Source organism: Malurus melanocephalus, unplaced genomic scaffold, assembly GCF_030028575.1.
Source record: "Malurus melanocephalus ecotype Western Australia unplaced genomic scaffold, MMel_1.1 scaffold_103, whole genome shotgun sequence".
In the NCBI taxonomy this organism is placed as follows: domain Eukaryota; kingdom Metazoa; phylum Chordata; class Aves; order Passeriformes; family Maluridae; genus Malurus; species Malurus melanocephalus.
Genome location: NW_026623335.1, coordinates 494,541 through 516,577, shown reverse-complemented (window position 1 = coordinate 516,577; position 22,037 = coordinate 494,541). Strand labels below are relative to the sequence as shown.

Here is a 22,037-nt window from a genome sequence, read left to right as displayed (position 1 = left end):
AGCTCCATCTGTTCCCATACACGAAGCAGTGCCCACTTACATTGCTGGCTCCTGGGGCAGGATCGTCCTCATGATTGAACGCTGTGGTCTCAGGCGTTATTTCAGCCTGGGCCAAGCAGTCCCATTGCAAACGGCTCCCAAGGTGGATGGATGCTGGTACAGACCAGAGGCAGTCCTGGGGAACAAGAGAGCAGGGCTGTGGATATGAGCCTCCCCCATATGGGGGGCCAGTCCCAGAGAGCAGTCCTAAYAACATTTAATTTCAAATAAAGGAGAGACTTGCAGGCACAGGTGTGTCTTCTGGGGCTGTCTCACCAGCCTTGCTCAGTGAGCCTGAACCCGGGGCCAGTGCTCCATCCATCTAGAAAGTCTGAGAAGAGCATCACGTCAGCCCAACTCTGCAGCTTCTGGCGTCTGACCTTCGGCATCCTACACTCCAGAGGTACTCGGTTTTACGCTAATCCTATCTTCTCATTGGCATTATTTATTTATTGTTTTACATTATTTATTATAGTACTGTACTTGTCAAATATGAAAACAGTAACAATACATCAGGGGCTACTCTTTCCACCCTGTCCAACTCATCCTTTTACATAGGAACAAAGACCCACGTGGACCTGGAGCAGCACAGCTGCCAAAGTCCCTTCTGAATGGCTTGCAGGGGGCTGGGTCTGAAAAGAAAAGGTTTTACCTACTCTTCAGAGCTCRGACTGTGAGCCTGCACCCACAGCCRTGCTAACCTGTGGGGATGTGCCAGCTCCAGGGAGCATCCCTGCTGCGTTGCAGTCCAATGACACTGGGTGGCCGTGTCCCAACTTGTTTTCCCACCCTGACTTAGGGCAGCCACAGCTTCTCAGCCTGCATCCCCTGGGGGCCCAGCAAGGTCAGGGCTGCTGGCACCCTGCAGGATGGATGGAGGCTTCAGAGCTTGTGTGCAAGCTGCYTGAGACAGAAAATTTGAGCCCTTCTTTGGGCCAACAGTGCAACGAAGACAAGCCTTGTATTACAGGCRTGCTGTTGCTCTGGAAACTTGAAGCCTCCCATAAGCAATGCAATTACTATCTGCTTATCACTTTTGCTTCACCAAGGAGGAAATTTATTAATTCAGAGAACACTAAAGATGCAGAAAAAAAAATTATAAGGCTTTCTTCTATTAGTTTCAAAAGAAACCACATTTCTTTCTCTGTGGTTTCTACCTACCTCCAGAAGGTGAATGTATAAAATCTCTTTCATCAGTCTCTAAACATTTCCTGTAGAAAGAAAAGAAATTACTCYCTTTTCTGAGTTACCTCGTCTGGAGCTGGCATGGAAACTTTTTTGGTGCACAATGGCAACTGCATCTCTTCAGTTAAAATTGATATATGGCTGCCTCTTAGCTCTTCTACAACTTGTTAACAAAATGATTATTGCAATGTGCACCTCTTAAATCTAAATGTTAAATTTGGGAACAATTCATGTCCTCTTTTTTTCTTAGCTGAATTAGCTCCCTTAAGGAACTAATTTGTAAGGCAATTAGCTGTCACAGTARGTACAGGTAATGAAAAATGTTCTCTTTGGGGTATGAGGGAGTGTTTGAAAGAAAAGTGTATGAAAGAAAAGGCTCAGCTCTAAGACAACAGGGGTTTAATAGTTTTTTAAGCTACTACAGTTCATGATGTCTAAAAATGTCTTTGTAGACTTGCTGCCCTGTGCAGTGTCTTCTGGGACCCTGCTTTTTCCTAAAATACAGTGTTTAATTTGGCACTGTGTGAGGTGCCTTTTAAAGCAAAAGTGAATGAAAGCGAGTGGTGTCTACTGAATGTTTGTAAGTGGCAAAGAACTGTAGGAAATGTGTTTTATTCCCCAGAGCCTGAGGCAACCACAAGGCAGAAAATCCTGTGGTGGCAGCTCTGCTGCAAGTAGGGGTAATGGTGGCAGTGGGGAAGCCTTGGAGATGGTTGAGGATGGGAGTAGGTACCAATCTGCCTGTCCTGCTTCCTGCAGCTGCCCTGCCCAGGAAGGAGATCTCCATTGAGTTCAGTGTGGGATGGGGGTGAGGCCTCTTGATTTTCTGATACAAAACAGCAACTAAGCCTAAAGCAGCAGGGAATGATCTCTGACATTTATTTTTGGAGGGTGTTTTGTACCCTTTGTCTTTGAATTCTTGCCCCGTGTGCAAATAGATAAGGGAAAGGCAGTCTGAGTACAGTGGACTTTACAATAGGATACTGCTGGGAATGGCATTTCTATTTTCAAAGTTTAATAATCTGGCAGTCCCCACTGTGGCCCCATGCTATTTGGGTCTATCCCAATTTTATTGAAAAGTGTTGTTGAAAAGTCATATTTTGCACACTAGTAAGAGCAGACCTCGTCAGAGTTACTTTAAATAAGATTTCAGACTCCTTTTTTTCCTCTTCAGGATATTTTCCAGTCCCATTCTGACATATTTGTGAGCAATGTTAACAACAGTTCTTTCCTTAATCATTATCAATGGCCTCGAGTTTTTTTTTGTTTTGTTTTCTTTTTTCTTTTTTGTCCCAATGCAAAAGMTGATGGCCAGGGCCCTTGTATCTCCAATACACACTTTTTCTTTTTGYATAGAAATGTGCACCTCTGCAGGTGAGTGAGCACAGGTATTCAGCCCTGGGAGACAGCTGTAGGTGTTTCTGCAGCACACCAGCCACAGAGGGGTGTGTGTGCTCACAGCTCACAGCAGGACCAGGCAGAAGTGGAAGGGAATTGTTCCTGCAAAGGGCACTGCCCAATCCTCCTGTTGACAGGGAAAGTGCCCTACAAAGTGCCACTGCTAAAATCAAAGTCTTCCAGTTTATCATAATGTGATGAGTTATTACAATCAGTGTTCATTTTTTTCTAGTCAGTATGGCAGACAATGCTCATGGAGGGACACTGGCTGACGGCTCACCAATAGAGAATGGAGTGAGGACCTCTCCTCCTCTTGCCATTTCTTTTTGTAGCATTCACGTTCTTGCAGCCAGGTGCCTCTCTAGTTTTTATTATTCAGAAGAAATTCAGTTCTTTCTCTGAGATTTCATGAACAAAAAATAAAATTAAAAGGGAATACCATGAAAATAACCAGAAAAAATATATCAATGACACTATGTATTAATATTTATTTAATTGCTGCCATTTCAGGTCAGTTTCCCTTAATACTTGATACTGCTGACTTCAAATAAACTTTAAATTATAATTGTTCATACATAAGTACATTCTTGGTAGGGTGAAGATGGTGGCCAGGGCTGTAACAGAGTTGGAATTGTTTGTGAGTCTCATACTGGGACTTATTTCACTTTTAACTGTTTGCTTTTGCAGGGATAGCAGTCCAGTCATGTTAGTGAATTGATATTTATAACTATTTTTTTAAGCATTCTGATCTGGGAAATCACCATTGCATATTTTTAGACCAGATTTCTGAGTAAAGAGAGTRGTGGTTTGCTATGTGCAAATAAGTGATGTTACTATTTTTCAACTGCCTGTACTTACAGTGGAGAAAGTTCGCTCAGCAAGCAAAAGGAAAAATTTGAGCTTTCATAGCAAATACTGTTTTTAGCCTGCTAGGATCTTTGAACTAAGATTATACTCAACCACYCTTTCTCATTGCACAAGCAGACTTTGGAAACCGATATCCTAAAATTAGGAAGCATGTTTGCATTTTCAACYTCTCCAAGTGCAGTGCTGCAAATAGTTCATTCCAGCCATGTCATTATTGTACAACATAGGGCTTGGTGTTTTTTTTTTTAGAAAGCAAATGTCATTACTTACATCGCTTCCACGCTGCTTTAAAAAAATACCCACTTTGTTTGGCAAAATGAGTGTGAGGACTGAAGCTTCAGTGTCCTTGCTGACCCTTTAAGCATAGGAGACTGGATTTGTCAAAAGCACTTTGGCAGCCAATGGCTCATTGCGGGGGAAAATGTGAATGTAAAGTTGTATCTTTTCTATGCTCAGGAGATGGGGAAGGGATCACTAGAATAGTAAGTTCTCCCCCCTATTCAACCATATATTATTAGTCCTGAAAAAAATTAAATTCAATGTGTATAATTCTGCTAGGGTTGTGTAATCCTGGTACTTGGGCAGGTTGATGAATATTTTGCATAGTCCTCATCACGAATACAGATGAGGTAGTGTATTTTAAGGCGAGGTGAAGGAAACTCTTGTATTATGGGGACCTTTTATGTTGTTGTTGGCTATTTTTGTTGTTGTTGCTGTTGTTTGGCTTGTTGTTTGGTTCTTTTCACTCTGAAAGTTTCCAACTAAAGTTAACTTCCTCTTTGCCCTTTCAGTGCTTCACATGCCTAGAACTGCTCCTCACAACTTTTGCATAAAACAATTAGGAAACTTAATTTGTCTAAATAAGAGGAAAGAATGATTTGATAAAAGTGGACAGCTGAAAACCCAGTAAATCCTCTTTGACTAGAAACAGGTAGCCCAGTTTTTAATTGCCTACAACTTAAACACTGTCACTACCAGAAGAAATTAACTGCTGTAGTTAAGCCTTGTTGGCACCATGCCACACCTTGGAACGGGTATTCTGTTGGGTTTGCTCATGGTCCTGTGTAAAAARTTTTCTTCATGAACACTGAGCACGTGTGGGACTGAATAAAGACTAAAGTTAGGCCTAAGGACAGAAAATTACATAAGGATTGTTCTGGGGGAGGTAGGAGACCACTTTGCATTACATAGCAAGGGATGTTTATTTTTGGTTTGGAATGGTTGGGGTTTTTGTTTCTTTTGTTTTGGTTTTATTTTGCTTTGGTTTTATTTTGTATTTTGTTTGTTTGTTTGAGAGAGAAAGCCAAAAAACTATTTTATTACTAACTTGCCAACCAGGGAAACTTCGAAGAACAGACCAGAATTTCTCCACTTTGCCACCAGAGGTCCGTCMTGAGCAGAGAAAGCTGGTGACCTGAGCGATACCCAAAAACACGGATTCGCAGCATTTTTCAAGATCTGACAGCGAAAACGCCAGTGAAATKACATGTTACCATAGAGTTTGGTATGGGGTATGCTGCGGGTATGCTGCGAAGGCTTCTTGGCAAGCGAGAGGTCCAAAATCCTGCCGGTAGCTCTACAATATATGTTTAACTAACCCCTAAAACGTGTGTGTCTCAGCCTGCAGCAGCTGTAGGATACAGAGCCTTTGCACTCCTCCCGAGAACTAGGTATGCAGCTCTCATCCAAAGTCCTGAAATCCTTTTGGGGATACTTGTTCTTTCAGATGGCAGGAAGAGCTAAAATCAGTCACTACCTGTGACCTCTGGAAGAAGATTTAGTCCTCTTCGGCCTCACCGAGTCGCTGAGTGCTGCTGTGACTTTCGTAGGTCTGATGGCATTAACTGAATCCCACAGTAAAGCATTCACTTCCAGGCAAGAGGCATTTCCAGGCGTAAATAGGGTACAACTCTGGAAAGCACTTCTGAAACAAAAGTGAAAAATTTAAATTAAACTTAACAAAAAATGCAATGGCTTTATGAAGAGGGTGTTAACTTCCTACCGACACGAGGGAACTTACCTCCGGAATAAGAGGGAAGTACTGGRAGGTTTGCTGTGTGTCTCCGCTCTCAGACTTCTTTAAACTTAGATGCCCGAATGCTTCCTAATGTTATAATGGCTGCTGTTTATGGAAGTAATGYCTGTGCAAACAGCAATGTTTAAAATATTTTTCTTTCAGATTAAAAACGTAAAGGTGATACATGTTTGAGAATCAGAGGAGCAGAAACACCTAAGAGCTGCCCKGGAGTTTGGTGCTACATGTGCACCATTTCTTCAATATCTTCAAGAGAAGCAGGGCACACTTCGGAATGGAAGGGTTCACTCTTCGGCAATAACAGTGTAACGGGACACTTCCTTCTCTCATTGTCAAAACAGGAAGCGGAGGCTACAAAGCTCTTCTGGACACAGCGGCACGAGCTACACCCGAACAGGCTCGGAGACCGGGAAGCGAAGSGCTGTGGAAGTGGCTGCTCTCCTCCCTCGCCACCTGCGGGATAMGTACCTGCCTAGGAAACGTCCCCCACTCACGGCAGGGCTCCTGAACTTCCTCCCAGCCTCCAGAAGCCCTTCCTAAGGGGGTACACAATGTCCTGCCTCCCCCTCAGCTCACCAAGGGGACAGGTTGAGCACCAGGCTTGGCTCTTGACAACCTGGGTTTTTCCAGCAGGATCCCACACTGCCTTATAGAAGGAAAGATGTGTTGCTCGCTTCCTCTCCGGTAGTGAGCCCTAGCTGCCTCATTTAATAAAACCAGCCCCATTGTTCCATGCTGAAAAAAGAGGATGAATGAACCAGCTGTAAAAAAGTTACCCGGGACATTGCCTTCCCGAGTCCTTCCTGGGTGACAGATTACTTCCATGAAGGTAGTGGGATCCACTACAGCAAAAGGAGTATGTTTGGTCTGTGCTGTCACATGCTTCCTCATTTTCAAATCTCAAGTGTCTTCACAATCTGGAAGGAAAAAAAAAAAAAATAGATGGTTGCAAAAGCAACTTGCATACTCTTCCCTCCCATCTTATGATAGCTATGCTCAAATCCCCTGAAAGATGTCTTTTTTTTTCTTTTCTTTTCTTTTTTTTTTTTTTTTTTTTTTTTTCTTTCAAAACAAGCTTCAGAATATCCAGCATTACGGTGTTCCTTGGGTGGTGCAGTTAAAACACACATCTGTAACCTTACTTTCAGAGGAGTGAAAGCTCAGTGTAACCTCCACTTCTGAAAATACCWCATTCTGTCCTGAATATTCTCAGCTGTGTCTCTGGAAAGCTGAATATGAGCTTATTGCCAGATTCTGATTCTAATGAAGTTAATGGAAATTTTGCCAGCGAGTTCAAATGGTCCAGATATTATTYTCAGGCCAACTTCTATGAAATTATCCCAGTTCAAACCTAGAACAATTGCACTGATTTCAGTGAGACTAGCCTGGCTTTACTCATCCAGCCCGAGGAAGACCCATGAGGTCAGAGACCGGGATAATGAAGAGATGCCTCTCGCTCAGCCAAGCTGCTGTTGTTGGAGTGTTATATGGTGTTTGGGTTTTGGAGTTTTTTTTYCCCTCTTTGATGAAAGTGATGAAATCAGAGCACCAACCTTACTGTTGGAAGGGGTATGTTCTTAGATGGCAGTACAGCCCGCCGCACAGAAAGCTGACSGGTACTCCATCGATCAGGGCTGGCGAGGGGTACCTGGGTACACCCAGCCGTGTACCAATGCTCCCTGTACAGTTCTGGAAGATACTCCAGAAAAAGAAAAAAAAAATTAAAAAAAAAGCAGTGTAGAATGCTGTAATCTGATAAAATGAACCYCAACGCTTATTCAAATTTAGAACACTCCACCTATTTTCTGGACACACAGCCAACACCCTCTGGGGGCAGGAGGGGTGGCCGAAATCCTTCCTTTAACAAGAAACAAGCCGGCACAGTCGCGCGGCAGAAGCGGCCGGAGCCGCAGCTTGGCGGAGCGCCGCTCCAGCGCAGCGAGCCCGTGACATCCGACGGGGCCAGMGCTTCTCAACCTGCTCCACCGCCCCCGACCCGCCCGTCCGCCCCCGAGGGGCCGCGCTACCTGCGCCCGCTCCCCGCCCCGAAGGGGAGGCCGCCCGCCCCACCGGGAGGCGGGCACGCTGGTGATTTGCCTTCGCCGCCAGCAGCCGCGCTCCGGTCAGCCCGCGGGGACCGGGGCTGCAGCCGCAGGAGCCGCTCGCTCGCTCGCTCCCTGGCAGCGGGAAAAGTTTGCCGCTCTTCACCCTGCTCCTTCTCCCCCTATACGCAGCCCCTACGGCCCGGCGCGGATCCCCCGGGCAGGGGCATGGCGACCTGAGCGGCCGGAGCGGCCCGGGGGCGGCCCCGCCGCACCTGAGCGGCGGCGGGCGCGGGGGGCTCCGCAGCGCGGTGCCCCGCGGGCGGCCATGCGCGGGGGCCAGCGCTGAGCCCCCCTGGCCTGGCCGCCCCCGGCCGGCCCGGGCCGAACCCGCCGCGGAGGGGCAGGGCTGGAGGGCGGCGGGCAGCCCCCGGGGACAGCGCGGAGCGGGGACATCGCCCGCCCGCTCCCGGCCGAGCGCCATGCCGCGCCGGCTGGCCTGGCTGTGCTGCTGCTGGGCGCTGCTGAGCGGCGCCTGCCGCCCCGCCGAGCCCGCGCTGCCCGCCGAGGGCGGGGAGCCACCGCCGCCCGCCGCCGCCTCGGGCTTCCTCTACCGGCGGCTGAAGTCGCACGAGAAGCGGGAGATGCAGCGGGAGATCCTCTCGGTGCTGGGGCTGCCTCACCGCCCGCGGCCGCTGCCGCGGGAGCCGCCGGCCCCGCCGCCGGGACGGCTGACGGCRGCGCCGCGCTTCATGCTGGACCTCTATCACTCTCTGGCCGAGGGCGCGGAGGGCAACGCGGGCGCGGAGCGCGGGGGCCGCCCCCAACCCCCAGCCCCTCCGCTGCCCAGCCCGCAGGACAGCGCCTTCCTCAACGACGCCGACATGGTCATGAGCTTCGTCAACCTGGGTGAGTGAGTGAGTGAGTGAGTGAGTGAGTGAGTGAGTGAGGGAGGGAGGGAGTGAGTGCCGGGCTGCGCGGAGCCCACCCGGCCACTCTCCCACCCGCCCGTCCCTCCGCCACCCCTGGTCCGGGCCGTGGGGACGGGCGGCCGCTCCCCGGAGCTGCGGGACGGGGTGAGGGCTGTGCCGGCTGGGACCCASCTTGGGCTGCGCGGGTATCGGCCAGGAGGGCAGGTCGCTTCGGGGAAGGGCAAAACCTCTCGCAAACAGTAAAAAGAGAATATACTCCAGAATGGAAAACCTTGGGGGAGAGAGGGTGGGGGGAAGGAAGAAAAAAGAGTAATTTTTTTAGTAGTTCTTGTTCTGATGGTAGTGGTCAGAGCTTCAGAATTAAACCCACCCTCCTTTGCTTCTTGGGCAGCAGAGTTGGGGGTACGCCAGAATACAGGTTGAACTCACACTATGCAAGATCCAGCAGCGCAGAGATGCCTTTGGGGCTTGGACAAAGTGCAGCCACACTACCTCACAGTGTCCCCGTCTTCTTTGTTAATTTTTTTTAATTTTAGGGGATCAGAGCTATCAGAGAATATGTGACTCTGTGTAAGTTATTCTGGTGATTGAGCCCGGGAACATGATAAAAATCTGTGTCATGTGGAAATTTTGAAATAAGTTCTGTTAGACGTCAACCTGCTCTTCAAACAAATCATCCTGTCAGTGAAGTGAAGGGTTTAGAGGCGGGCATTTCAGTGGGAAAGTCATTAAGCTTTTTTACTAAAGGAGCTCTTAATACTATGCAATTGTAAGGAAACAGTGTAATTAGATTCAGCCTAATGTGGAGAATGAAAATATTTCAGTTGGCAAATTGCAGTTCCTTTTTTAGGGAATTCCTGTGAAGCTCAAATGTCTTAGCTGGTCAGCTGAAAACTTTGCTCTTTCACTAGTGCTGCCAGAGCTGCGTGCCGGAACGACAACAGCTTGTCCTGTTTAAAAAAACCCAACAGTTTGTTGTGTGTTTACTCATTTGGAGCAGGGATGTGCCACTGCAGCAGGAAATTTCTCCCAGCTCMCAGTGCTGGTATAGGTGTTGAAAAGCTTTGTACCATGCTGTATGTAACAAGAGGTGATTAATTTTTGTACCTTATGGAAATCATGTAGTAAGTCAGAAGTGTTGCAAATAGTTGTTGAAGGATTTTTCTATGTTGAAGCTGAGGCGACCACAACTCATGTGGGTACAGCTGAGCTGCCTTGGCTGCTCAGACCTTGTAGGAGCAAGGAGCCCTGTTGCCTCCTCATACTGTGGGTGTGTTCTGTCAGGTTCTCAGTTGCCTTGTTTAAAGCCAGTTCAGGGATGTTCAGGTGGTGCTGCCATCTCAGAGCTCAGATGCRTTTGATTGAGACATCCTGAAATTGTCCATCAATGAAACCAGTGTGGTCTGTGGTCTCAGAAGCTGAGATCTGGARAAAATGTACAGGTCCAAAGGGCACCTGCCTCTGTTGTTCTTCCCTCCCAGCCTTCCCAAACCTCTCTGTCCTTTGAATACACAGAGCTGCTGATGCTGTCTCTGTTCTTTTCCTTGGGAGCTTTCAGGACCTATGCTTGGAGCTGTGAGTTTAAGAAGTGTGGTGCTGGCTGCAGCTGTCTGTAAGCAACCCCCATGGCACATTTTACTTGAGGGATGTGAAACAGGGTGCCTGCATGGGGGTAAGCAGTTCCCAGAAGAGCTAATTTTAGGGATAAGTGCAAACATGTGGTGTTTTAGAAGATAATTAACTKTTTATAAAGCACCAGGAGAGTATTATTAGATGGTAGACCTGAAGGTATCTATTTCTTTTGAAAATAACCSCTTCAAATGATTCAAATCAGTTCTGATAATTTGGATCTAGACACTTATGTAACAACAAGGAAAATTATTCATGTAATGTAGTAAAATAGAGCAATTGAAATGGTAGTCATGAGTCTCAGGAAGCATGAATCAACTGTAGAAATTTCTCATCAACTTCCAAATTCCGAGTCATAAACCATAATGTCATTTAACATGATTGTTTGTTACCAGAGTGTTGGCAAATTGATGGGCTCGGACAGAACAGCTGTTTGGCTGCTTTCTGTGGCTTCTCTGACATGTCAGGGAATTTTTTTTCCATCTTTCACCTGCATATTGACATTTACTTTTCCATTTAACAGTAATTCAGGTCAGAAAACTAGAGGAAGCCTAAGGTTATATTCCAATGTAGAAATCAAAGGTTTGATGGGAGAAAGCCAGCTTGTGATCTGWCAAAGTAGCTTATTAGACTAAGTCAGAAATGCAGCAAATGATGGTGAGATCACTGCAGAAAGGGAAGAATTCCTGATCTCAAACATGYTGACTATTCCAAAGAAGTACATGTCAAGCAACCTTGAAAACATGCAGCTGGAGTCTGCTTATAAGCAAACACTGCCAGAATTATTTTAGTTGGGGTTTTCTGCATTGACTATAAGGTAGAGTTACTTCTGTTCAATTCAAACTGACTTCTGAAGACCTTTGTGTTGTGTTCCACCTTAAAGACTTCTCTTTCCATTATTGAAGAGCCAACCACCAAAAAGATGTGAGGGGCCCTTGCTGTTCTCCCAGCTTGAGAAGTGTTTTGTGTCACCTGGGGGTGCAGGTGCATGTGGCTGTGTGGGTGACCTGCCTTCAGGTGCTGATACTACTTCTGCTGCAGCTCAGAACGGGACAAATTTTGATGTGTCTTGCTGTGCTGGAAAGCCATCATCTAGGTCAGCTGTGTGGAGAGGTCCTACTTTGTCATGAAAGTTTGCAAGTGTTGATGCTCTTACAGAAGTGCATTTAATTTTTGCAGCCCTGTAGCCTAAAAAAAGTCACTAGCTTTTAGTCACTGATGATTTTAGACATGCAGTGCTCCAGCCCTTCCTGACCAGCCTACATCCTTCAGACTGAGGACAGAGCAGATGTGTTTKCTGTCTGGGGAAGGTTGTGTTTCCATATGTGCTCAAAGCACGAGTCCTCTTTGTTAAGGTCTTGCAAAACTTTGAAGTCCCAGATTGTTCAGGCAGTACAGGCTTGTCCCAGTCTCCAAGGTGGTGATGTCCTAGGGGATGGTTTCTATTTTTTTTTTTTTCTTTTTAAAGGTGAAAAATGATGGTCACAGAGGTGTGGAGGTTCTCCAGACACAGGGAGTTGCTGTCTTACCGGGAGGACGAGAAATATCAGTCTTTGAAATGGGGAGTCTGGGATTTATCTTGCCTACCTGGTGATGCCTGTATTGTAGTATGGACTTGCAAGGTGTGGGTGATGATTCCCAGAGGGGCTGATTATGGAGGAGCTTGGTGTGTCCAGGATTTCCACACGATGCTTAGCTCTTCATTTTATAAAGCACCTGGAGAACAGTATCAGGGAGGAGAAATAAGTTTTTTGTTCCCATTACAAGCAAAATAATACAAGATATAAACCAGTTCAGATAATTTAGATAATGAATTTAATTTATCAGGTTAGATACCAAAAAATAATCTGACACAAAACATAATCTGCCCTTGGTAAATCTGGTCCCTGTTTTGAGAAGAAGATCCTAGAAATGTCTATTTTGGGTGTTTTCATTAGGATGAGRCACCCGACAAGTCCCTGTTTCTTTCATTTCCCACATAGGAAGTCTGGATAGCTAGCACAGATGGAAACATCTGCATGGATTCATGGATGAAGCAGGGTACCAAACTTCTGTGCTGTGGAAATGGCTGTATGGAAGGGCTGTGGGGCGGGAGAGTGCATTGTGGGCCAACAGGCGTCTTTGTCAAACTGCTCAGCTGTTCTTGCAGGAACAGCCTTGGCATAAATGTGCGGCGTGTCTTGGCACAGTACTTTTGGGACAGTAAAACCTGTTAATGTTTCTTATTTGGAAAATGTACCTTCCTCATGGCACCAGATAAGGTTATCACCTCTTGGCAAAACAACCCAGGGTTGGTATGGAGATCCCTCTTGAGGTTGTGGTGCTGGATTGCCAGCTGAACTGTCAAGTTTTCACTTGACAATATTTTACTACCATTTTAGTGAAGGACTTACCAAATTCCTTGCAACAACCCCCTTTTTCCTCAGCTAAGGAAGATGAGGTGAGAGAACTTCACTGCTCAAATCAAACTGCAGACTAGGATCTGATCTAAAGTTCCCCCAGCCTTCTCTGGCACAGCAGTGCTGATGTGAAGGGGATCTGCTCTCCATGCCGTGTTTCACCAGCTGGTGTCTTCAGAGTAGTGCATGTCGTGTGAAGCTGCAGAAAACAAGACTCTCAAAGACTTTGCTGCTTTCACTGCACCCCGAATTATTTGTGTATAATGAAAGGTGAAGCAATCCTGTGTCAGAACGTGGTCTTCACCCATGTCCTCCCATCCTGGCATCCACACTGAAAGGAGAAACAGCCATGTACTTCCTACAACCAAACCCAAGGAGGTCAAAAGACAGTCTGTGGGCTTCTGCCATGACCCAAATGTGAGGCTGTTGATAGCTGTATAGCTGTGCAGGAAAAATCTGAACCCATCAAACCCTCCAGAGATAAGGATCATAAAAATTGTGCTTTGGGGTGTCGTATCTGGTTATTCAGAATTGTAGCTTTTTGTAGCAGACTAWCAGCGCAGATTCACTTATCTTGTATTTTGGAGATAAAAAAAAAAATTCCTTTTTATCAAAAGATCCACAGGTCCCTTGGGAGGACATAATGCAAAAGGTTGAGGGGAAACTCACTTTTTCACCAGGGAGTCTTGCAGTCAGCCTTGAAGCTTCAACATGATTTGAGCTGGTACTSTGATGAAAAGCCTCTTCTATTTTTGAATCCCAAAACTTCAGGCAATCCCCATATTCCCTGCAAGACTTCAAGTGTCTGCAGGGGCAAGGGTGTTCCCTTTCAGTGCAAGCAAGTTGTTTGGAGGTAAATATAAGACTTTTTGTACAAATACTGTCTCTCTCCCCTTGCCTATAAAGCAGTACCTAATGGATGTGCCATCTTCCAAGCAGGCTTTTCATCTTTTTGGCAGCGGTCATCTACCAGATTTCCTTCTGGGAATGATCTTGCACAAATCCATAGGTGCAAGCAATATGCCTTTGTTCTGCACAGCTTTTCACAGGAGGGAAGCAGCACTCCAGCATCCTTACATGTGCTTCTAAAGCAGGTGCATTTTTTTATCTGAGGGATTTGATCAGCCCACCTGCCTTTTTCCTGATACCATGCTTGCTGCTGGGAGATACGAAATTAGGCAACCAAGATGTATCAGGGATGTTGCRTGATTGTATTGATGGGACCACACCATTCATACTGTCATCCCATCTGTTTATACTCTTGGCCACGCATTGTAAAGGTCATGACATCTACTCCAGGGAGTAACTGCAGTGTGTGATGCTGCAGATCTGGCTGTGCTGCCAGCTGGCTGCGTACAGCCTCGCTCACTCGCCATGTGRACAGCATCCTCCACGTCTGTCCAGAGCAAGCCAATATTAGAAATCATGAAGCTGATGATGGGAATGAGTTTAATGACTTCTGCCAAGCCTTGTATAGTGGGCTTTGATGCCAAGATAGATTCCCAAGKGCTGGAGAGCAGCCTTATATTTGCTGTTCAACTGATGCATCTCAAGGTCCTCATTTATGTCATCTCCTTGAAATAGCTGCTGCTTGCAAACTGCCTGCTAGTGTAAAGCTGCCTGACAGTGTGATTAAAGAAAGGGCAAATGGTCTTTTAGAAGTCCTCTGAACTTGGAATTTGAAGGTCTGTAGTCATCCTTCTGCCTTTGGCTAGGAGCCCTGGAAGATGTGTGGCTCCTGGAGAAGCTGCTGTTCAAAACCTGTGCTGTTGAAATGAGTGAAGGGTCATGTTCATGTAAGCAATTTATCCAAGTCTGAATGTCATCTGGACTAAGCTACTGGAACCAGACTGTGTGGCATTAGTAGGATTATTCTGTCTTGTGAAAGCTTTTCAGAGCTTGAAAATTTACAGTCTAAGGCTTCAACATTTCACACAAATTTTTCTTCCAGCAACAACAATAACAACAACAATTTATTGTAATTGAAAAAAGCTAGTAATGCCAAACCCGTATTCATTATTTCAAGCCAAATTTTTTATCTGTAAATAAATGAAAAGTTGCATTTTGAATTAGAAATGCAGGTGTGGGACTGGTTTTTTTTGGGTTGTTTTTTTTTAAATTTTTTTTTGTCAGAGTAAGAGCAGAACTTCCTAGTTCTTTCCCTCAAAAAAAATGAAGCTAAACCACTTCTTATAAATAGGTTTTCTTTTGGCAATTTTCTTCCAGCTCAACATGGMTTTAGCAAAAAAATCACTTGGACAGCTGTCATTGATGTCTTGTGCTGAGCCCCTGCTGGGGACTGCTCGCTGCAGGCTTGTACCTCTGCCAAGGAGCTGTGGATCCTCCCTGGGTCTAGCCCAGTGCATTGCAGTGGTTACACTCTCTCTTGTAGGTTTAAATATAAACTTTGAAGCAGTGTTTGTGATGTAGGAGGAAGGAAGGTAGTGTTTAGACTTTCCATGCCATGGAGTCACAATTCTTTTTAGGTCATCTTGCCTCACTGCTGACTTGTAGGGGGTAGAGGAAGGTGTGATTTACTTGGGACGTAAACAGTGCCATTGTGTGTTTCTGCTGTATCCCAGCAGATGCACAGCTATGCTGTTAGGTACAGCCCACCTAATTTAGCTTTTCCATTTGACCATTTACATGGCAGTGTGAAGCAGAGACCAAACACTRTTGCCCAAATGGAAAAATGGCTCATTTGTGTGAGATTCCTAATTTTTTATAGCAAGTATCAGACTCAGAGTCTGGGAGATGGAGGTTAAGGAYTGGAAAGCTGTCTTCTGTCCCCCTGATTCTTGGAGCCTGGTGTTGGGTCACACTTAGCTTCCCTGTTTGATGAGGCAGTGGTTTTATACTGAAAGAGGGTAGGTTTAAATTGAATATAAGGGACAATTTTTTCAAACAGAAGTAGTGATACACTAGAACAGGTTGCCCAGAGGAGCTGTGATGCTACATCCTTGGAGATGTTCAAAGTCAGGTTGGAGGGGCTTTGAGAGCAATCTGTTTTACTGAACAATGTTCCTGTCCATGGCAGGGGTTGATCGGGATGACTTTTGAAGTCCTTTCCAGCCCCAACTGCCTGTGTGTGCCTAAGAGTGGAGAGGGCACTTGGGACTGCAGTTCTGTAGCCATGGTTTGCTGAAGGTGGGGAGACATGCCTGAAAAACATTCAGTCAGTTGTTTCCTTCCACCTCTTTTCCAATCATGGCTGGCAGAGCTGTGGAGTGGTGACTTCTGCAGAGCTGCAGCGCTTGCAGCAGGGGTGGTGCAGCAGCACTCTCCRGAGCTTTGCACCTGGAGCAGGATCCCAAGGCTGTGGCTTTGGGAAGGGCTTGGGTCTGCAGCTGCTGCTTAGCTGTTGCAGCAGAAAAATGTTTAATTAAAGAAGCTGAGTCCCTGTGGGATTGCAGGGGTGTTTAATACCCTGTAATGGACTTTGAKTCCTAAAACCTGATGTGTATTGGGGCTGGCATTTCCTGAACTTTTACTTACTTAAGAAACAGTGTTGTAGTGTTGGGTAGAGTTTTGGAGGGGATTTTTTTTGTTTGTTTGGGTTTTGGGTTGGTTGGGKTTTTTTTTGGTGATGTAATGAGATTATTTTATTTTTTTGTCTTGTTGTTAAGGGCACAAAGATTTTGACAGCGCTGCTTTCAGCTCTTTTTATTTTATGTAGCAGTGTTCATCATAGCACAATGACAGAATTGAATCAGTGGTAGCAACAGTGGGAATTTTTGGCAAAAAASGATAATGTAGACAGAGCCGAAGTGTTCTGCTAACTAAAACAGTAGCTGTATTTTTCAGAGAGCTAGACATGACTGTTTTGATCCAATGTGGTGTTAATCACAAGAATACATAACTGCTTTCCTGTGAACTTTCCCCTTAAAAATATCCAATGATATCACCTGATGTTTTGCATGAATGTTCAGTATAACCAGAATTTAGAACAGCTGGCTCCATATAAACTTGGAACATTCATAGGTCAAATATTAGTGTATAAATAAAAACATTTTGAGAATGAAAACAGAAGCGCAGTATTGGAAATATGCTCAATGTGCAGATGTACTTCATGGCTTGAATAGCTTYACAAATTAATCAAGACAGTGTTAACACTTGTTCTGAAGAGTCAGATTTCCTGATAGTAAATGAGAGAGTGTTTTCAAACAGTATTCCAAAGATATTTTATTCCATATATGTTAATGGTTGTTTGCAGTGTGAGAAATGCATGAATTGGCTATTTGAAGCACTCTTTTAACGAATATATATTTGTTCAACCCAAAATCTTGTCAGATGGAGATCTATCCTTTCTTTTATCAAGCGCAGGCTCCAAAGTGGGCCGTGTTTAAAATCTGCACAGTGGTGTTTTTGCTGAGGTGTGCTGCKGCAGTTTTTTATCTTGTCGCTCACCACATCATGTTCGCGTGGCATGTGTAGTCAAGGTATTAGACACTCTGTTTGTACAAGGACTGAAGGGTGACATAATGTCTATTGAAGCACAAGTGCTAAGCTCCACACCAGGCAACAAAGAGCACTTAAAAAAATGAGAGGAGATTAGAGCTCATGAGCAGGTTCTGATAGTCGCACACATAAGCCAAGAGGTGTTGGAGGCAGGAAAGGGTCAGCAGCTACGTTGTGAAACACGTATCGAGAAACTTGCATCCTTGTCTCTCCTGGGCTTTCCAGACCATTTGAGAGAGAAATTTGGATGAGTAAAGCTCTTAGCTGTTAATTCCAGTCCTTTTACAAGGAATAAAATTATCCAAATAAGTTGGAAAATAAGGTTTAACTGTGTACAAGAGGTTTAACTAATAAGGTTTAACTAATGTGTACAAGATGCAAAAGACTTGTCTGCCTCTACCTTTGTAAACTCTGTTACAATACAAAGTTGTTTGAACATGAACACTTGCTGCACCCTAACTTCCATATTTTTCAAGCTGCTTTAAAATATCAGGATTAAGGTTCTGTATCAGGGAAYAAAGAAGTGGTCAGAGYTGTAATTACTCATGTCACAGAGGCRCAAGCTCCCTCTGGCTAAATTCAGATGAACAGGGGTCGAGGCAGCAGTCTTTAATGGCCAGATGCTCTGTGTGAGAATAGGAGAAGGCATTTCCTATTTGCTCCTTCTTTGACTCTTTTTGGGAAGGTAGGTGTCACCATGGGCTTTCTGTTCATGTTTCTTTGCTACTTATGGCCACACTGGTGGTGTGGTGCAGGAACAGGCTTTATACACTTTTAACGTACTGGGATCTTCACCTCAATGCCAAGCCTGGTTCTTCAAAACATTCGTATTTACGCAGTTAGAGGTTTCTATGCAAGCCTTGACCTGTGTGCACAGTTTTGATGTAGGAGGATAGCTCTAAAATTTAAGCCTGGTTTGAAATTCAAGTTTTAATATCTACGCAAAGATTTGATCCACAAGTACRGAATCCAGGTGCTCAAATGATGAAGCTTGGCAAAGAAACCTTTCATTTAGAAAAGCAGCAGCCTCTTTTGCCCACAAACCRTCATCTTGAGACAGCATTTCAAGCATGCAGACCCTTTTGCTTAATTATTGTAACATCAAACATCTTTGACATGAAAGGGACCAAGCAGTGGCTATGCAAGATAATGACTTGTTTATAAAAATAATTTAAACAGCATATGAAAAGGATAAACATGCATGTCCTGCCAAAATTCACTGTATGTTCTGCAGGCTTTAGTGATTGTGAATCTCTTGGCTTGCTCTTTCAATTTYTTTCTTTCTTTTTTTTTTTTTTTTAACCCACAAAGGAAAAAAGGCAGATCCATATTTAAGGAAGTTCCAACTTGTTATGCTATGGAAGCTAGCTGGAGAGAAAATACATTTGTTTAACATACTACAATAGATTTTCTCTTTGAGATGTCTGTGTCTTGTCTCTTGCATGTGATAGATTTTACACTTTAATGATTGCAGCAGCTGTCCCATCTAAAAATGTTCCATTCTGCAGGATGTGTAATGCTCGTTACTTGCTAGACAACATAAAGATACTGCTCTGTCTCATTTAGAACCTCAAAACACTTCATAAGCATTGAAGTCTCACAGTATTATCTGGTGAATGTAAATCACTCTTATACTGATTTTCCAAATAACTAAGCTGAAGCTCAGAGGTTATGACTGGATCAGGGCTGTGATGAGGTCTCTGAAGTTCTCGCTCCCAGTCCTGCAATGCCACCATGAGACTGTGGGCTGCTTTTCTGACCTGGCTGGCCCTCCAGTGGCTCATGGAGCCTGGTGAAACAGCAGGGTCTTACTTCGTGGAACCTGTCTTTTTTTCAGGTGGCAGCCTGAATCAGCTGGAGCCTACAGGCTCTCACTTGGCCTTGGTTTCAGTACTTCCTGTTTGTGAACCTTGCTCATCAGTGCTGCGCAGTTTGTGTCTTGTGCAACCATGCCTCGTTAGGGACACRGCTCTTCAGACATGCTTGCTGACAGGTGAACGTAGGAAAGATGAAAGAGGTCACAGGCTAGCACATGTTTCACTTGAAACTATTGGAAAGTCTAGTAAAGGTCTGGAAGCCTTTAGGTAATGTCCATGCTGCAGGAAAGCTAATAGTGGATGTTCTTCCGAGTTAACCGACAGTTTTGTTTAGAAACTCCCCATAAAAACGCAGTGCAACAGCTGAACTTGCTATAATGACTCCTTTATGTTTCAGCAGCTTTTGGGATTGGGTCTGCCTGATACTTTTGCTATCTCTAGTCTCAGTAAAAACAGTTTTATGGGGTCCCAAAAGAGTCTGTTGCTTCTGGCAGCCATAGAGCTGGCAGCTCCAATGCACTGAGGCTTGAAGAGATAGTTCATTAATTCATGACACTTTCCAGAATAAACATGGCAAACCTCCTCTGAAATAACAGACGGTAAATCCTCCTTGTCACTCAAGACTGCACATTTATCTTCAGAAAGGGGCCGTGAAAGAAGCTGTCCATCTCCTAATGAATGAGAAAATAAATAGAATAAGAATTGTGCATTGTGTCGCATTTGACATGGCGAAGCTTTGGGGTGGAATAGCAACAAACCTTTCCTTCCATCTCAGCCCTGTTAATTGTGGACCTAAACCAAGCAATGCCCACTGGACAGGCTATGAGATGGCATAAACTATCACAGTTCTTTGCCAGGGATCCCTGGTGGGAATGACAGCACTTTTTGCTCTTTCTTTGACTCTTTTTGGGAAGGCAGGTGTCGACACCTCTCAGCTTCGAGTCCTAGGGGATAGGACCTCTGGTTTCTCCATGCTGTGAGACTTGCAAAGTTTGCTACAAGCTGGGGTTGCTCAGAGCGCACAGATGTTTTGTGCAGCTTGTTATTTTCTATGTTGGAGGTTATGAGTCAGATTACTGTTACCAAAATGTTTATGTGAAATCATTTCTGAGTCATATATTTGCATCATATACAACCTGTCTGACAATCAAAACATTCAGCACTTGGCTAATGATTATATTAAGTTTTCCAACACTCTGCTCCAACATAACATAATTACACGGCAGAGTGCAATATATTACTTTGACAGGGCTCTTCATGTGTCTTGTGATGTCAGAACATCATCATTGCTATTATTTTAAATTATCAGAGTTTGTTACATGAAACCAAGTTAAAAATAGTGAAAGGCAGWTCCTCAGAAACAAAATGCTCTGCAAATGTTCCTGGACTTTTCCAGTCCCCAAGAAAACATATTTCAAGAAGTTGCATAGTACTTTTAACTTTATTCTCTCCAGAGAGGTGTTTGATCATGGTTTATTAGTTTAATTGACAGAATAGCTGAGGATATTTGCCTGAAGAAATTGTTTGGTGCCTGCGGGACTGTTTGGTAGTTTCTCTAAAATACATTTTTTAAGGTAGAACCAGGCATTTTTAGCAGTGCAGAGTCTCTAAACTACAACTTAATGGGCATTATCTCTTGTGTGAGTTTTAGCATAAATAGGGGTTGTTTATCAAAGCATTCAAAATAACTAGGGCAAGTGTGTAAAATTACACTTGCCTTCAGGTGTGAGAACTCGGGCAGGAGTGTTTGCCACCATGTTCTAGTGAATTCAGTAATTCCCCTTTAACAGTTTATTCTAGAGCAGGATGTGGAAAAATGAAACATCCCCCCGCTCTATCCAAAGGTAGTGGTCAAAGAGATGAAAAGTGCATGGGGCAAAGGGCTGCTCTTTTGTTTGTTTTTAAATACATGTCTATGAAAAAACACATGAATGTTGAAATGGAAAATGAGGGCTGACTTGTCTGAATTTGGTTTACAGTCTTTTGGAATTGGCTTTGGGAGCTTGATTGTAAGTGTGAAGGTCACCGGCAAGTCCCTTTAAATAGAAAATATGGTTGCATTTCAGTGCTCTTACTGAACTGGCAGAGTGCGAAGTACGCGATGGATTATGATGACATTCTTTATGTTTGTAGTGAAAAAAAAGCATGCACAGTACAGTAGTGGCCTTTCCTGGCTACAAGTTCTGAGCTGGGCTTAGTATTTAGGGAGCACACATTTGGAGCAATAAAAGCATTCCTGTGCAGTATTATTAATATGATACTCACAYTCATTAGTATGAGTATCTTTGCTTATGCACTTTCCTTGGCCAGTGTCAATGGCAAATACATAATTGGTCTATGAGGACCAATATATTGTGTAGTGGAAAATGCCAAAATAAAATTTCAGTTGGATGAAGTCCATTTGTCCTGTGCTAATTTCTAGCCCTGTAAACAAACACAGCTGCTGAACGTAGAATCAGTTCTCAGAGTGGTTAAAAACAGTGATGCATTGCTAGTGAGATCACGGCAGAAAAAATATGTAATACATGAGGCTGCAGTAAGGATCAAGACTATATTCAGCTCTGATTAATTGTTTCTGTTTATATGTTTTCATCTGTTTATGATGCTGTAGTGTAGCTAGAATGTAAAGATTGCTGTTTGATTGCCAAACCATTCAGCTGAGACAGTCAAGAGTATTAAGTATTGATAAGCCAATTGTCACAAACTTTTGCAAAAGAATGAATTGGCAACCAAAGGCTTGATGAACRTATATGTATTTATTTTAAATTTCTCTTTTTCATACCAATATATCACCCATTTTGTCATCTGGGCTTTGTTATTTGTTTATATATCTGAAGGATCCATGCAGGTAGGTTTGCTTTCACAGATGCCACTTCATCTTAATTAAAATGTCTTTAGAAATACTGCAATACTGAACAAGGAACATGAGACTTCAAACATTAGAAATCTCAGGGCCAAGCCTGCTAGGTCATTGGCAAAGTAGCAGCACTTACACTGTAATTTGTCTCATGGCCCAGTTATATGTTTTGACATCCCTGAGCTGACTAATTGCTCTGGGGGAAAAAAGGAGTAAAGAGCGATCTCAGTTACTGCAGTAGAACAGACAGTTTCCAAMCTTTTCTGTCCATCATATCCATTATCTAATGACTGCTGCGTGGTCATCTCCAGAGCTAGTAGAGCAGGTGGCTTTCAAACAGCATCAGTTTTAGCATTTTGGACAATTTATAACCGTCCTG

At 44.3% G+C, this 22,037-nt stretch overlaps 1 protein-coding gene across 1 annotated transcript in view; it reads left to right on the top strand.

Annotated features, from left to right (window-relative positions):
* Window positions 1-7,915: 7,915 nt before the first annotated feature.
* BMP6 (bone morphogenetic protein 6) overlaps window positions 7,916-22,037 on the top strand; it is an 89,380-nt gene continuing 75,258 nt past the window's right edge. The window contains exon 1 of the mRNA XM_057369116.1: window positions 7,916-8,475. Within this exon, the coding sequence (XP_057225099.1) occupies window positions 8,049-8,475 (427 nt within the window). The 5' untranslated portion in view covers window positions 7,916-8,048. The remainder of the gene's footprint in view (window positions 8,476-22,037) is intronic.